Source organism: Lemur catta, chromosome 4 (genome assembly GCF_020740605.2).
Source record: "Lemur catta isolate mLemCat1 chromosome 4, mLemCat1.pri, whole genome shotgun sequence".
NCBI classification, from domain to species: domain Eukaryota; kingdom Metazoa; phylum Chordata; class Mammalia; order Primates; family Lemuridae; genus Lemur; species Lemur catta.
Genome location: NC_059131.1, coordinates 75,527,200 through 75,544,973, shown reverse-complemented (window position 1 = coordinate 75,544,973; position 17,774 = coordinate 75,527,200). Strand labels below are relative to the sequence as shown.

At 39.3% G+C, this 17,774-nt stretch overlaps 2 protein-coding genes across 12 annotated transcripts in view; both read right to left on the bottom strand.

The window, feature by feature from the left end:
• The window catches only part of IL1RL2 (interleukin 1 receptor like 2), a 45,044-nt gene extending 43,263 nt beyond the window's left edge, over positions 1-1,781 (bottom strand). Inside the window, exons 1-2 of the mRNA XM_045548914.1 lie at positions 1,700-1,781; positions 845-914 (exon numbers count right to left, since the gene is read on the bottom strand). Of these exons, the coding sequence (XP_045404870.1) occupies positions 845-908 (64 nt within the window). The 5' untranslated portion in view covers positions 909-914; positions 1,700-1,781. The remainder of the gene's footprint in view (positions 1-844; positions 915-1,699) is intronic.
• A 2,645-nt stretch (positions 1,782-4,426) lies between these two features.
• Positions 4,427-17,774, bottom strand: part of IL1R1 (interleukin 1 receptor type 1) — a 74,811-nt gene continuing 61,463 nt past the window's right edge. For all 11 annotated transcript variants that reach the window (XM_045550310.1, XM_045550314.1, XM_045550316.1 and 8 more), the window contains 9 exons: positions 17,366-17,600; positions 17,063-17,252; positions 16,057-16,225; positions 13,942-14,007; positions 11,824-11,941; positions 10,942-11,093; positions 8,924-9,067; positions 8,019-8,186; positions 4,427-7,499 (listed from right to left, as the gene is read on the bottom strand). In XM_045550310.1, coding sequence (XP_045406266.1) covers positions 7,081-7,499; positions 8,019-8,186; positions 8,924-9,067; positions 10,942-11,093; positions 11,824-11,941; positions 13,942-14,007; positions 16,057-16,225; positions 17,063-17,252; positions 17,366-17,600 — 1,661 coding nt within the window. In that variant the 3' untranslated portion in view covers positions 4,427-7,080. The remainder of the gene's footprint in view (positions 7,500-8,018; positions 8,187-8,923; positions 9,068-10,941; positions 11,094-11,823; positions 11,942-13,941; positions 14,008-16,056; positions 16,226-17,062; positions 17,253-17,365; positions 17,601-17,774) is intronic.

Here is a 17,774-nt window from a genome sequence, read left to right as displayed (position 1 = left end):
AGGGAAAGAAACGGAGAAACAAAAATAATTAATCACGAAAGAAAACTCTAGTTTTATTTATCATTACTTTTAACAAATGCCTCTCCAATTTTCTAGCCAATTTGAAATTTTATTTGGAGGTTTCCTTAGTCTGGGAGTTTCCTAAAAATGGCCTGCTGGTTTGAAAGTATTAATATAATTCCAAGTTCTTCAAATGTATCCATAAGACACAATTAACTCAGCTTCCTCCTCAGCAACCTCTTCCTTATTCAGAGTGATTTCCCTCTTTCCCTTCTCTTCTAAGACCTGCAATTCTTTCATCCTCCTCCCACAGAGAAAAAGAGCCCTCCTTGTCCCATTCTCTTTCTGCTCTGCCACCCAGTTATTTGACTTTGTCTTGAGTGAAAGGTATCTCATCCCAAAATGGATTGTTAAAAAACTGGTTCAACTTTTCAAATTCGTTGATACCAAATTATTTAGTAGTTTTTAAAAGAAATCTGTGCTATTGATGGTTTCTTTGCTTTCACTCTGGTCATAAAATAATCCTTTGTCATATGAAATAGACAGTGGTATCTCCATTTGAGCATCTTCACTCAAGTGGACTTGCAAATTTGCCTAATTCCTTCTGCTCTCCAAAGTAAGCTCAAAGCTCAGCGGTGACATTTGGGGTTGGGCATCAGAGCACTCTGGAACTGAAACTTGCTGTTTCCCATTCCGCGGAATTCCGCTTGGCCATCGCGGAGAGTCATCAGCCAGGCGCAGGTGCCACGCGACCCCCAGGAGTCCGCGTGGGGGCTCCCAATGAGAGGCCTGGAGGCCGGGGGACGAGGGCGGCCTCTGCAACCTGAGGACGCACCGAACGTACCTGCTCTGACAAATGCTGGAAGAGCGATGGACAGCCCGCAAAGCAGCAAGGACGGCATCCCCATCGTGGGCTACAGAGGCAAGAAGAGAATGGCAGGGGAGGGGAGGCAGGAGGGGCGCAGCGGGGCGGGGCGCGCCCTCCCGCAGGCACAGGGCGCCGGCTTCTGCCGCCTCGGGATCGCGGAGATGCCGGCCCAGGCCAGTGACCGTCCCTTCTTCACGCGGAGCCCTCCGTCTTGCGCCCCGCGTTTCCCCAAAGACGGGTCCCTTCCCGCGTCTGCGTCTCACTCTCAGCGCCCGATCCTCAGGATCAGCGCAGGGAGCGAAGACTCGCTGCGCAGGAGGATCAGCGGGGAGTGGTTGGGAGGCGGCGGTGGGGACCAGGTGGCATCTGCTTCTGCCACCTGGCAGCGGGGCATGGTCGGCGCCCCCCCCCCAACAGCCCGCAGTCCCGGGTCCCTGCTAGTGCGGCGCGCGTCGCCCCCCGCCCCTCCAGTGCCCCCCAGCGCGTCTCTGGCCTCGGATCCGCCTGGGCGGGGCGGTCTACGCAGAAACCCCAATCACCGGCTCCCGGGAGAAGCCGGCTCAGGCCTACCTGGCACGGGCGGGCGGGAAAGGAGGGAGGAAGACCGACAGCCGCTGGACCTGCAGGTAGACGCAGGCTCCACACGTCGGCCCAGACACGGAGTGGCTCCCCCAAGGTCACCGGGCCAGTCGGCGACCCGCCCGGGAGTCCTCCTGCTCGCTGGCCTCCCGTTTAGGCACATTTTGGCCGCCTCTTTTCCTCCACAACTTTCCTACCGTGAGGGACCCACCCGCGCTGGGCTCAGCCGCAGCCTCCCGGCCCGGTGTCTACCTGCTTGTGGGGCTGGAGCGTGCAGGATCTCGTGGAGAGTGGAAAATCTGACAGGGACCCGAGCCCCGTCGCGGCATTTCCAAGCCTAGGTATGTACCGCCACCGTGGGCGGGGCGGACCTGCCTTCCCCTGGTGGAGCATAGGAAGGAACATCGCTTCACACTGGGAAGTGGGTTGAAAGTCTTTCTGCCTAATTTTCTAGCAGCTAACAAATCCTTCATCACCTGGAATGCCTTTGTAAGTCTATTCCAAATTGTCCCTATAAATGCCCCATAAATTCAGATTGTCCCTGTAAATTCATTGCTTTACAGATCCCACTGGAGCAGTTACCGCATGCCCTGCGTTAGCCTGCATGGGTGGCAGAAGTGGAAGCTGTCCCCAGTGGCTGCTAAGGAATATTATTAACCTGCTTGAGTCATGCTCTTTAACTCCTGTAAGGCAGACATCCCAAGTGATCCCCAGCTACTTCAGAGTCTGAAGGTTATTCCTGCCTGAAACTTCCCCGTAAGATAATCTCAACAGAGACCTGTCGCCCTGCCCGTCGGGAGACACCCAGAGTTATCCCACGAGGCACTAAGACATAGGAAAGGATATAAAATGTAATCTCCATTCAACACATTCTTTTTTTTTTTTTTTCCTTTTAAATACTATGAAGGAATCAACACATTCTTGGCCAAGCTATACCTGGTGGTCCCTGTGGGATTAAAGCCAGTGAGACAAAAACAACCACAGGAGTAGAGAGAGATGCAATGTTTGCATTAATAGCCCCCACAGGCTGTGAAATATGCAACACCCTCTCACTAAAGAAGCCTGAGGACTCTCATTCTCAGAACATGTTGATTTAATGGAAATCCAGTAAACCCTGTGGAATGGTATCAGCGGCAGCCTTTCCCAGAGGTGGACACATAAACCAGTGACACATGGGATCACTTCCAGGTCAAAGGTTCTAAGAAAAACAAGCTTCATCGACTTTGCTTTATGAGTAAATTAATCTCCCAACTGGTTGACGTTAGAGAAGTCAACAAGATCCTATGAGTTTAGATTCAGGTGATACAGGCTCAACTGGTCTAGCAGCTGCAAATTTTAGAGACTACTGTGCTAATGTTTAGGGTTCAGATTTAAGGTGAATGTACAGGATCTATGTACTTTAATCAGCCAAACTTCCTAAAAGAAACCTGAGCAACCTGTGGTAAGATGAGCATGTTTTTGTTTTGAAAGGTTGATACTCATTGTAAATTGTATCATCTATTTCCTGAAATTCTTCCTTTCCCTAAAAACTTACACACATACAAACACTTTGGTTGCAAAATAAATGCTATTGCACCAAAAAAAGCCCCTCTCACCTGTCTCCTCATGTACATTTTTCATGTGTACTCTATTTTATGAATTCTTGCCACTGTAATGGCTCATTTGTGCATCTTATTTTAGCAAAAGAGAAACACAATTTGCTTTTCAATTTCCAGGATATAAATAAGTTTTTGATGAACATCATTTTTAGTTAAAAATTCTTGTCTCGTCCAAATCTTGTCATTATGAACTGTTTCTCAAATATATTAAGTAATTATATTTTGAAGATTTGGACTTTAATAGCTTTTTTCAGACTTTTTTTTCCTTAGAACTGTTTATTACTTACTTTATCACAAGCACAGCACTATCAAAGAAAAAGGTAAGCACTGTTTCTCATGTCTTCTGAGAACTTGAATAGTGAGGAGGAAGGAGAAGTCAATACATGTAATAGCTATTCTTCATCCACAGAAACAGCACTGGTGGGAACATTATCTCTGGTGGTGAAAATTGGATTATAACTGTTGGGGAAGCAACAAAAGAATTCTGATGGCAAATTCTCTCTCTGCATTGACCACTGAAAGGCTTGCTGAGAAATCTTAACTGTCCACAGTTTGAGGAGATGGGGTACAATTTGAAGCTGGAATACCGTATCTGTTGTCCCTGTGGTTTTTCCTCAATGCTCTTAATTTTCATTAAAACTATATTATATTCCCTCTCTCAAACAAAAAAAAAAAGTAGGAACAACTTTCTCCCTTTCAAGCCTATTCATTCTCTTCTCTACCTGCTACCCCTCTTTGGGGCCCCCACACTAAGCCAACCTCACCACACTCCCAGAGTCTAGACTCAAAGGTGAAAAGATTTTCTTTTGACTAATTAGCTGGAGGAAATCTCTGATCTTCTACTTGTATGATATTTATACTTAAAATTCCTTCAATTAATATTTGGGGAACCTACTGTATCAAAAATACCAAACCAGATCCTGACTTCCTAAAATCAGATTAAGTAGCAGCTCTCTGATCATTAGAGTTTCCAAACTGTAGAGCATACATTTTGGACACCCAGCTTGACAATTCTGCCCACCTTCTATGTTAAAAGAGAAAATAAATGGAAGACTTTTGAAAAACATAAAAGTCTATACAAATATTGCCTTTATCATTTTTTGGACAGGTAAAACGACAATAAGTCAATAAACAGTTAATACTATGACACATTGTAATCCATTTGAGAAGCTAGTAAACAGATGGAGTCCAGTGAGGCTACACAAGGGGAGTTAGGGCTCATTGTTTGGCCAGTGGCCTCTGACCTCCACTCTCCTTCTCCCCCCATCCCCACAAAGAACTCTCTGCATAAGGGATCCTCACCTGTTCAGGCCTCGGAATGTGCAGGTGAGCTGTGGCCAGAGCAGGCCAAGAAAGAGATTTTCAATGATAACACTCAATGCAAAGTTTGACAGCTTTATTGGAAAACAAGTACAGTCTATTGATCAATGATGTATGCTGTACATGAATCTGGTGTTTTAACATATAAAAAATATTTGGCATCTGCCACAGAATTATACAAACAAGTTTTTTTTAAAAAACCCTTCATCGTTAACCAGTACAAACATAATTTATCAAAAATGTCATTTTAAAAAAATGGCTCAATACCTTTTCTTTTATTGCAAATAAAATAAAAAGAAAGGCAGGAAAGGGGAAGTATAAATTCTGCTAACCCAGTTTTAACAACTGGTAATTAAATACTTTGCTGCATTTGCAAACTCTTCTTCAATACTAACGCTGACTTAAAAAAAAATACCACCAGAAAGTGCAATAAAATCTTACCAATGGGGAAGGCATTTAAAAAAGTTTGTTTTGGTGTGGAGGGAAAGACAGTAAGTAAAAGAAAGTTCATAGGGAACTAGGAATGTAGCTCCTCCCTCCCCGCCCCCAACTCCAGCCCTTGGAAGTAAGGGGAATGACATTGCACTTTTCTGCTTGGGATGCCCCTTCACCCAGGCTTATCTGTTGATTCCTGTTCCTCCTTAAATTCTTGGTTGTCAACTCCTCCCCACTTTCTGGCCAACATGGTCGATAATTCTAAGTTTCAGAATTGGCTTGCTTTTTTGGCACTGTACATGCTAACACATTTTCTAGATGACAGACTAAAATGATCAACAAAACTAAAAATTTAAGGCACCTAATAGACCTTTCAGGATGTGACACCCTCACTCCACCCCCATAGACTTCTGGCTGCAGTCCATGTGTGCTGCCAAATGAAAATGATGCCCTATCTTTCAGAATGGCGGCTCTACACAGCACTGTCAGTCAGTGCTGTCAGACCGGGCCCAGGACACAGCAGATGGAAAGGGAAGAGTCGGTATTAAATTCTGTGTGTTGGTGTCTCGTTCTGACAACTTTGGGGGAAAAATATTATTCCAAATAAAAATGTGTGTCCACCCATAATATTAGATATTAAGAATGTAAAAATATAAAAACCGGGAGGCCTGTCCATGTTCACACAACTTTTAAAACTGTTCACGTGTCCTGCAATAAGTGGCACCTGAACTTGGCTTTGCGGTTTTCCAGGGTTTCTCTAATCATGCTGAAGACTCTCATGAAATTTTTTTTAAAAAAATTGTATACCAGAAAAACATAATTCTTTTTCATTTTTAGTTGACTAAGAGATATTTAACTTTAGGAGAAAAATATATGAAGGTAGAAAAGTTTTTCATAAAATCTAAACATCATTTCTGTAAATTCTAACACTGAAAAGTTTAGAATTTGCTTTCTTAAACAGAAGCATTCCTAGACTCTGTGGCCTCCTAGAAAATCATTTCTTCTCACAAAAGTGCTGGGGTGAGAGTGAGGGGCACAGTTATTGACCTGATATCAAGTATTCAGAGCACTGGACTAGAAGCCAGAAACGGAAGTTCCAGTCCAAGGTCCAATAGAACTTAGAGTGTGATTTTTTTAAAAAATAGGTCACTTCCTCTCTGTAGAAAATTAGAATAACTGCAAAAATTAAATAAGATAATCTGAGAACATTTTTAAACAATAAAGCAATATACAAATCTGTGTCATATGTGCAAATTACTCGTGGAAGGCAGGGAGGGACAGGGAGACGAAGCCACAGCCTCCTCCTCCAAGAGCACAGACTCTGGTGGGGAGAGAACAACCCTGCCCGAGAGCGGTCACCAGCAGTCAGTGCCACTGACCCATGGGGGAGAGAGAGGGTTTGAGAGTAAGCTCTTAGGCAAAGTCTCTTGAGGACTATGAACTTGGGGTGAATTCTGAATGTCAGTCAAATTCTGGTCAGCTGAAGAAAACTTAAGAAAGCAAGGGAGGAAGCCACTGGGAAGCTGTCCTTCCAAAGAAGCAGTGAGCCCAGGACAGTGCAAAAGAATAAGGAAGAACTGGATGGTTATGCCAGAGAGGAAAACATTCAGAGGTGGATCAATCAATCCCTGCTCCTGTTGCTTTTAAAATTCTGTCTCTCCTATGGAAAGCTAAGATGATTTCAAAACCTTGGAATCCTGGAGAATCTCTTTGTTCACTGAAATGACAGTTTTCAAGGTCTATAAAGTAAAATTCAATCTTTGGAAACTGCTGGCTGTGGATGTGTATGGAAAATGCAAGCAAATGGAGCGTTCTCCAAGAATACATCCATCTTCCTCTGTGAGGTGTCAGTCTCACTTCACCTGCAGCCCCACACAGGAGAGCCACTCCAGGGCCAGTGACACTACAAAGTCCCCAGACAGGGCCACAGCCCTGCCCTTGGGCTGTGGGCCACTTCATCAAACCATCTATAGATGGTGACCATCTCCTGCATGTTCTTTCGTCTAGTTTGCCGTCTCTGTGCCTTTCCTCAGCAGTTACACATTCAGAGAGGCCATCTGTTGCCTTTCTTAAGGCCTTCCCAAGCCCTCTTCTCTGAAGTACCCTGGCCTGCTACTGTCACCATGTCCTTCTCCCTGAACAATCTGATTCCAGGTGACCTCAGGGATAACGGACTACACAGGTACATTTTATGACTGTACCAGTGAGCAGGAGGCACAGCCAGCCTGCAATGCCATGAGACAAGAGGCACCCACAGAGCTCTTGGCAGGCTTCTCCACGCTACCCAAGAGGCAGGTGAACCTCTCTCTGCAGCTTCTCCACAGAGTTCGGCCTAGCGGTCAGGGACAGTAACTGGTGTTTGGCTGAAGACGACTGTTGCTGGGCCGGCATGTGGTACCTGACTTTCTTCCAGAACCTTGTCTTTGCAGACTGTGGTCCTTCTGTAAAGTCCCCTGACCAGCGGATGACTCCATGCTTCCGCTTAATGAATTTAATGGATTCTGGCATCTTCTCATAGTCTTGGATTTTCTCCAGCTCAAGCAGGACAACTTTAATTCCATCCTGAATAAGAGCATTGTACATTGCTATTTGCTCTTCAGATGAACTATCCAGCCAGCCAAAGCTTGATGTTTCTCTGACTAAAATAATAATAAGTCTTCTGCTTTTCTTTATGTTTTCATTAATAACCTCCACAATGTCTGAAAAACATGAAGTAAAGCATAGTAAGTAAAATGTCAATTTATAATCATTCTCTCCAGAACCAAAACCTCACAAGGTTCTTCCAGTCCATCCCCTAATGCTTCTTTCTTGCCTTGTGCTTAAGATTAAAGGCGTTTCCCATTTTACAGACCAACCCAAAAGCTGGCCCTCAAAAGTTGAAAATTTCATTTAGAACCCATAAAACTTTCAGTTAGAATTTTTAAAAACTTCTTGTTAAATCATTTGTTCTACACTACTCCTATTTTATTGTATCAGTTGTAAAGTACTAACTTCCCAAAACTAAGTAAAAATCACTTAATTATTGCTCCAACAAAATATGAGAGAAGTGAATACTTTGTATTTAATAAATGTGAAAATTGCCATCATATAGCACTGAAGAGGTTTTTAAATTGTCAAATATGTGCATCTATGCCATAGCCTTCTAGAAAGATGAAACCCAGATGTTAGCAATTAGTTTTACAACAATACGCCTTTACTTTGTTCCATTATATACATACCTTCCCCAACGTAGTCATCTCTTCCATAAATGAACAGCTTATATCCACACTGTTTTTCCAAGACCTCAGGCAAGACTTTAAACACAAAAATATCTGAGTTAGAGGTGGACCCTTCCCCAAGGGTCTTTGGATACAGTACATATGCATCATAGGTCTTCCCATCTGAAGCTAAAGGAAAAATGTAATGTATTTAGAACCAAAAGCAAAAATAAGAGATTTGATAGTCAATATCACAAACATGCATTTCATAATGACTTATTAATCTTTTTTTGTACAACAGCATGATTGAAGCAGCAATACCAAAAGTAGTCCATCTTTTTAAAGTGTTCATCTCTTACAAGGTTCCTATATATCACGTTTTATTACAACATTGTTTTTATATTGTATGGGATAGCCACCTCTCACACTCTCAGGATGGAATGATCCTTTTCTCCCTGTTCTCATTTTCTTCCCCAAATGTCTCAGCCCTGAATTCAATCCATTCTTCCTTTTATATATTATTGTGGTATTAGTTTTTTGCAAAACTTAAGCAAAAGAGAAAGAGAGAGCCTCCCCGATGCATGAAAATCTAGTCATTTATTTGAAGGCAGATCAGAGAGTGATCTATGTCTATCCTACTCAGCACAGAGCAAGTCCTCAACAATGGCTTCTGAATAACTGAATTTATAAACAGATACTCTAAACCTCTGTTTACCTTACCAATATAAATGCTAAAGAAGAAATTTAGAAAACAATGATATTAAGCCTAGTCAGTTATGAAACAATAATTATGTGTAAGAATAGCTACTATTCTTATATATGCCACCTTTCATTTTAAAATTTGAGTAAAAATCCCCTTAGTTATTTTCTACATCTCTTATCTCCTCCTCCAACAAGAAAATATTGCATAGAACACAAAATTATACCTTTTTTTGGGAGAAAATCATAGCAGGAATCCCTGTACCAAAGCACAATGTCAATCTTGAAGATTTTACAGATGAAAACAGAGCACGTAATTACAACTGTTAACATAACAAATATCCCAATCATGTGCTTCTGGAAATCAGGGACTACAGCAGAAAGAGGGGAAAAACATTAGAACGAAAAAGAATTAAAAATTTGAGCATAGCAAATTGAACATCTTCATCCCAGAAAAACCATATTTGGGATTGGTCTACATTCAGACAATATTAACTCATTCCTTATTCTCACTTAACAATCTAATGTACTAATGTACAAAGCAATCTAGCATGGACCATATAAAACTAAGGTACATTCTATTAAGTTTCCAGCTAAATAGCATAATATACAATAACACAGAAAAAATACCGAAGACCATAGGATAGAGCATTCATAGTAAAACAAGTAAAAGTCAAAAATCACTCAAAAACTTACACAAGCTCCCTGAGGTAGGAGAGTCAGTTAGGAAAAGCCAAAAGCTGGGGTGAAGGTAAAAGGGTGTGGGGGGTGGATTTAGGGAAGGTTTCATATTTCCACATTCTCCTGGCCTCTCTCTAATTATTCATCCAATGATTACAGTGGAGGAGGGGGAGGTGAAGAGGGGAGAGCAAAGGGGGAGGAGCTAGAGAAGAATTAGAAGAAGAAAGAAGAACAAAGTGGCTTCTAAATGTCAGAGACCATGCAGGCACCCAAAAAAGAGAATCTAACAGCTTTATTATTTTCCTTTTCCACTTTAGATCTTCAATCCATCTGGAACTGATTTTGGTACAAAGTAGAAATCAAGATATATCATTTTCCAGACCAATATCCAACTGGCCCATCAATAGTTCACATTTATAGTCTTAATTACCATAGCTTCATGTAAGATCATGATGTCTGTAGTGTAAATCCTCCAGATTTAGTGTTCCTGTTTAAGACCACCATGACTATTCTTGGTCCTTACACTTCCACGTGACTCTTAGAATAAATCTGTCCATTTACACACGTGCCCACAACACACCCATACACACACACACTTGCACAGAAACTGCTGAGATTTTGAGAGGAATTGTTTTGAATCTACAGATCTATAGATTCATTTGGGGAGAACTGACATCTTTATAATATTGAGTCTTTTAATCTGTGTATGTTGTATATCCCTCCATCTGTTTAGTTCTCTAATTTGTCTCAACAATTTTTTTTTGATTTGTATTGCTTAGGTCTTGAACAGCTTTTGTGAGATTTATTCTTAGATATTTTGTAATTTTTGATGTTACTATAAATGTTATCTTTTATTAATAAATGCAATTTCTATTTGTATGCTACTTGTATTTAGACATACATGAAATTATATATATACTCTGTGTGTGCATGTATGTATAGAGCAAGATTACTCTAGTGAGCTTGCTAAACTCACTTACTAATTCTAATAGTAGGTTCTTTTAGATATTCCTCCACGTACACACTTACAATACCCTATTTTAATCAAACCACAAATTATCTTAAAATATTTCACAAATGTTTTCAATATTGTTTTTGATTATTCCAAGAGATGAAAACAGTGGATATTTAGGCTTCTCCTACATATTGATCATGTAATCAGTACTTAAAAATATTCATTAGGTACTGACAATGTATCAGACTTAAGTTGCTACCAGCCCTGGAAATAAAATAATTGGTGAGATAAATGGTCAGCACCATCACAGAATTTACAGTCAAGTAAAGAAAACTAAGTACAGTAGATCTTGTGAGTGGACAATGATGCTGTGGAAACACATAACAGAGCACCTAACCTGGTCTGTTTGGACAGACAGCTAAGTTAAGGACAGGCAGGACAGAAAAGCTTCCTAGAAGAAGAGATAGTTCGGCTGAGGAGTGAAAGAAGAGCAGAAGTTATCCAGGTGAAGAAGGGAAGAGTGTTCCAGGCAGAGGAAATAGCATTGCAAACCTTATGGAATCTTACTACAGTAAAATAAAATTGCATTTCAAATCGTTTGTTGTTTACCTGGATGTATTAATTGGATATATGCTACAGTCATGCCATATGTATTCTTGGCTAAACAGGTAAATGGATGGAGATAAAATCTACTTTCAACTTCTGAAATATTAAGCACTGTGATGAGTATTTTCCTTTTTTTGTCTGCAGAATTTTCCAGACTGTTCAAAAAAGAGAGAGTAAGTTAATTGCATCAACTACAAATAAGACATGTAGAGCTGACATATTTCCTTATTTGTAACATAAATTGAAGCTGAAATAATCACCCACCTTAATCACAATCCAAACAATCAGACTTTTGGCAACGCTATCTGAGATTTTATAGCCCTAAGACCATTGTCAGTAGCAGACTCAGTAGTGAGAAATCAAATTCAAATTACCAGCTTCCAAGCAGAAAAATATGGACATGTGTATCCTGGTCTCCATGGGGCACAGAGAAGAATACATTAAACAAGAGTAGATTGGGGCGGATAACAAAGGGCCTTGCAGGTGATGCAAGGAAAGGTAACAGCCAGTAGAGACTTCAGAGCAGCAGGGTTCTGATTCTTGGCCCCATTTAATGAGTCTTTTCTAAATTACTTAAGAAACTTGAAGAGGAATTCAGGATAAGTGCCTCATTGGAATGTTGCAATATGTATAACTGAATTCACTAGAAAGGCTTCTAAATGGTATAGAATTTGCACCACAATGACGTGTATTTTTTTTACCTTAAATGTACAAGATCTTATAAATCCTGCTTAGCTTAGCAAAACTGAAAATGGTCACCAAAGGGTTAGGACCAAGCAACTGCCAACTAACCCTTGCTATTAGGTTAAACCATCAAGCTTATGTATTAATAAAATATGACATGGAATTTAATATCAAAATGTGATTGGCTCTTAGCATACATACAGATAATAATCTTCCCCCAGCACTGGATCATCTTCATCAATGTCGGACCCATTCCACTTCCAGTAGACCAAGTCACTGAACAGGCCAGTGACATTACAGATCAATTGTATCCGGGATCCTGCAAAGCAATATATTTTTAATCATAAGATTAATTGATTTTTATTGTGATCTATCTAAATGCCTAGATTAATAAATGGCTATTGAATAAACATTTTAAATTATAGAAAAGCACAAAGAAAAATTGTCCTTAAACCCACCACCCAGAGATAACCACTATTAGTAACTTTATTTATCTCATTCCTTATCTTCTCTGTGAACATATGCAATTCTTAAAATAGGGTCTTATTGCCTACTATTTTTTAATGACTGTGGGGTTCAGAATTTCGGTCCACATGATTAGCCTTCCAGAATAGACTCTATCTTGACTGCTTAGTATTCCATAATACAGGTATTCTATGATCAATTATTTTCCTATTGCTGAACACAATTTGTTTCTCACTTTTCATTATGATGATTAATATTCCAGTGAACATCCTTGTACATCAGTGTTTATACATGTCTTGCAGTATTACTTTGAATACAAATCTGGAAGTAGAATTGAATTAAAGGAGAAACATATTTTAAAAGTCACTCCCCCCTCTCTTAAAGGAGGTTGTACCAGTCTACCTACTCTCCAGCTAAGCTTATGAGAAACATGTTAATTCACCATGAATCCAAGAAATGCAGATGGAAATTTAAATGGATTATTTTTTCCTCTCTCAATTAGCGATGACTAACTGAAAACACTTGTTATCTGGAAGTTTTGGGGAAAATGGTGCGTCTCCCTGTCCTTCCCTGCCTTCCACGAGTAATTTGCACATATGACACAGATTTGTATATTGCTTTATTGTTTAAAAATGTTCTCAGATTATCTTATTTAATTTTTGCAATTATTCTAATACACTTTCAGAGCAAGCATTCTCAACAGGGGCTACAACGAACACTGTAAAAGGAGTTCCTGGGGAAGGGCAAGAAAATCTTAGATATTACAATGGTTTGAGCCCTCCAAAGGACCAGAGCATACGAACAGATATACAACAGACCATGGGACTGGAATTCTGAGAAGGGAAGAAAATTAAGGGAAAAAAGCCTTTTTAGGCTCTGAAGGGGAACGATTTAAAGGAAAAAAGGTTAAGAAACACAGCTCTAGATTCTATTGGCCCATATGTAATTTCAAGTTTGGACATCTTTGGTTATGTCTAAGAATATCTTTATATTACGTTCCACCATATATAACAAGCGCAATATTGGCCAAGTACAGCATTCATAGGTCACTAATGTGTACCTTGTGATCTCTGTACAGTACGGTTGTTCTCTGTTTTTATGCAGTTACTATTACAGAAGAGAATTCCAAGGCAAGCCTGATTTTTGTTCCTTTAATGCAAGAATAAGTTTTGATGTCTGGACTTGTGGTTTCCAAGGGAACTTTCAGTGATGATGGAAATGTTCTATATTTGTGCTATTTATTTGGCAGTCACTGGTCACACGTGGCTCTTAAGCCCTTGAAATAGGGCTACTGTGACTGAGGAACTGATTTTTAATTTAACTAAATGAATTAATTGACAATTTAATTTTACATGTGCGTAGCTATATGTGGCTAGTAGCTACCGTATTGGACAGTGCAAGTCTAGATGCTTATAAGGTTCTTTATTCTTGAAATAAAAAGTTTCACTAACTTGGAAAAGTATTTTTCTAGAATTACTATCATCTTTTTGGCTTTTAAGCTTACTCTTCTGACTAAAAAGTTAGCTCTGGTCATAAGATATCCCTATCCATGTGATAGCAGTCAAATAAATTATATTTCTCATTTCTAGGCCTTCTGAATTCGGCTTTCGGCTGGTGCTTTCACGGGCAATGAGTGTCCATAGGAAAGTGGAGGTAGGGAAACCAGACATGGCTGGATTTATGCCACAGAGGCAAGAAATTAAAAAATAAATATTTTAAGATATAATTTGCATCACTTTCCCATTAATTACAGATATATTCAGTGAATATGTGGTAAAGGTACAATTTATTCTTGACTTATTCTTGACTTCAAAAAATAATGATTTCAGCGTATCCTGATGGGAGCCCACTTACCCAAGTCTACTTCCATCGTTTCATTAGCTGGACTCACAATCACAGGCCTCACTGGCCTATTTTCCTCTGCAAAAAAGACATCCACAGGGCTGGTCAGTCTCTTATAGATCAGAACCTCAAGTGATGACAACACTTAGCAAAATATACTAAATGGCATCTGGCCAGATATTCCCTCGAGTGCTCAAGGCATATGTGGCAAGAGGTGGAAGGTGAAAAGTAAAGGAAGAAAGCTGAGGCAGAGGCCGCAGCAAACTGTGAACACCCGCTGCAAAGCTGCACCCTTCTGCACCCACACAGTTGGGTGCTACGGAAAAACACACATCACCAGGAGCCTGTGTCCCCAGACAGGTGCCTCTCTTAAATTTAAGCAAATTAGGAGAGTCAGTAGTAGTGGAAAGACATTTTCTTGAACTGGACATTATTGATCAGATGAACTAGTCAGTGTTAGACCTGCTTGTACTTAGTAACTTTGATAATGACCCAACAGTGAAAACTATAGGGTTATTGAAGAATGCCATAAGTTATTAAAATAGATAAAAAGGTATCAAGGAGCCCCAGAAATTAATCTGGCTCTTAGTTATAAGAAAATTGGCTGCTTATAAATAAGAGCGTTGATCTGTGGCCAAAAAGAAACTATGAGAAACTATAAACTTGAACACTCAGTATTTCCCCAGTCCAAAAAGAAAAAAGAAACTAAATAAATGCCATGAGGGCAAGATATTATCTCTTTTGTATATTAGGTATACTCCTTAATGGATACCTAGAACACTTCCTGGCACACAGTAAATGCTCAATAAATACTTTTGAATCCAGGCGTGAACAAAAAGCACTAAGCATCATTAGGGTGGGCCTTGGGAAGAAAATAAAACATTACCTCACCCCTGAGCAGAGTATATCGTTTCTCTACAAATGGGATCAGAAAAAGAGACAGAAAGTATTTAAAATACACTTCACCTATCTTAAAAATTCCCTAGTACCCAGCTCTCCCTAGAGTTCTACTTGCTGGTTTAGGTGCTCTATCTCAGGAAAGACAACTAGAGCTATTCAATGAGAAGGATAGGCTGCTAAAAACTCAAAAGCATGGTTGTGGTACTAAGACCACTGAAAATTAGGATTCACTGATGCTTGTGGAACCAAGGCGAGGAATTAATTCTATTTAATAAAATTAATCTTTGAAAAAATAAATCATTATAGAATTAGAAAAATGTAGCTATAAGTAGGGTGATCATATAGCTTCCTTGGGATAGTCCCAATTTACACCTGTTGTCCCAGCCTATTTACTAGTAGACACCTCTTTAACTTGCAAAAAAGTTCTGGTTAGAATAACTCTTCTTATATTACTTAAAGCTTACAAAATCTTGATATTTATAGAAAGGTGAGCATTCTGCCCATTCCCAGGTAATTTGTAGGACTGCATTTTGTTTCATTTGTTGTAAAATAGTTTTTATTATGAAATATGGTTAATATAGAATTGAAAGCCCCAAGAAAATCAACAAGAACAATCATCATATACTTATTAGTTACACACCTGTTTTGCACTAAGCACTGATTTACACCAGGCACACAAGTTTAGCATACCTGATCTCTAATCTTTCCAACAAACTTGGGAGGTCATATCATGTTGTTATAAAGGAGGAATCAGGCTTAAAGAAGTTAAGTAACAGCTAACATGGAATGAACAGGAGATAGATTCTAGGAGCATAACTTATTCCAGAGCCCGTTAGCATCCACGCCAATCATGCCAACAATCCCTGTTGCTAGACACTCAGACTCCCCAAGTGCAGGCTCTCAGAACATTCCCATACACCAGCCAGAGGGAGCCCCAGAGTTCTCTGGAAGAACCATCTTGAGACAAGTCAAAGAACAAGCCTCCTAGATCAGCTGGAAAATATAGCTCATAATGTCTCTGTTTAATTAGCACTATGTCTGAAGCAGGAATGAAAAACAGTACATAGTATACAGTAACCAAAAAATGAAACTAAAGCCACATGACCTTTGTGCAATCATTGATCTTGTTTTGGATTTCGTTCCTTCCATAAACAATGAAAGTAATATTAGATTATGGTCTCTGGGTCTTCCCAGATCTAAACTTGCAGGGCTGTAACTATGACTCACCTAGAGTAATAAATTCTATTACCCGGGTAATAGGATATTGCCTTCCCAAGTATGTGTAGGAAGCACGACAAGTATAGTTCCCTCGATGCTCTTCAGACACATTCATCACGATGAGCTTATCAGTGACTCCACTGAAGTGAATACTGTCAAGAAGTAGAGGTTTGCAATCCTAGACAAAGGGACAGAGAAGAAGCATTGAAAACCAGTTAATAACTTTCCCCAATCTACCAGCAAAAGGAACTCCATTTTTTCACATTAGCAAATGTTACATTTTTTAAAAGTGACTGGAAAAGTTCCTTGCATATAATACATTTTAATATTGCACTTCTTTTTTTGTCAAAAGTTAAATTATATTTCTACAATACTAAATTTTTATGCCTATGAGCCTTGTGCTACAAAAGCAAGTGAAGGCAGATTTATTTTGTAAGAAAAAATGTTTGAGGAAAGAATAGTAATACTATGTAGTTTCTCATTAATCCTGTACTTCATTTCTTCACTGATACTATGTATTTTGTATCTCTTAACCTCTCCAAGATGATTCCCCATTTAAGTTCCACGAGACTAGATAGACTAAAGTTACCAGGACATGATGTGCTCTACGGAATGCTCGTCAACCCACTTTTAAGACAGTTACAGAAACTACCAGGTTATTTGAGGACCACTTAATATCTTTAACAAAACACAAAATAATGTATTTTGTAATAAATAGTTATCTCTTAAATACCTTGAGTTTATAATCAGCCTTCTCTTTAAACATCTTTATTTCTATTACTTTTCTCAGTTGTATTTTATTAAATTAAATTAAAACAACAGCAGGTAAGATTTTAGTTAAGCTTCAAATTAAATGAATGCAGTCTTATAATTCTTTTTAGATTCCCTATTAAGTTTCACCACTAAAGAGAAAACAATATGCAAAAGAAAAAGGCACTTGGCAGATTCAGTCTATTGTCCAGAGAACTATTTTATTTGCTGGAAAAGTAAAATACCATATTTAAAATAAAATTACCTTATACCATTGTATTTTGGGTAACTCATTATTTTCATCTTTAAAAAATTCCAAATAAGGGCACACAAGTCCTCCATCTCCTCCAAGGGGTAGTTTCTGTGTAAATAAAGCTTCTGCACTATAACACAAGTTAGGCTCATTCTCCACAAATTTAGCATTTATTTTAATTTTGAGGCAGTCAGATGAATTTCTAAAATGAAGTAAAATAGGTAAATTAAGCATTATTAAAAGAATTTTCTGTCCTTAACTACTTGCTGCAGGTACCTAGAAGACATGTTTGTAACATATTAATTCCTTTCTTACCTTACTGCGCAATAGTAATGTCCTGAATCCTCTACCTTAGCAGGAACAAACCAAAGTTTATTTTTGTACTGATGAATCCTGGAGTCTTGTGATGCAGATATAGGTGTCTTGCTGTCACTTTTATACCAAATTATAGTGCCTTTGTTTTCATCTGGGTTAAGAGGACAGGCACGGACATCAATTTCATTTGCAGATGAAACTCGATTTATTCGTTCTTCACGTTCCTTGCATTTATCTTTAAAAGGGTGAAAAGGGAAGCAATTTCCACTCAAAAAATTTGCCAGTGTTTCTTAGTTTAACATCTACTAGTAAATACATCAATTATTAAACACATCAATTCATATTACACAAAATCTTTACAGCCTTGTGATTAAGAGCATTATCTTGGGGGGGGTCTGAAAAATTTATA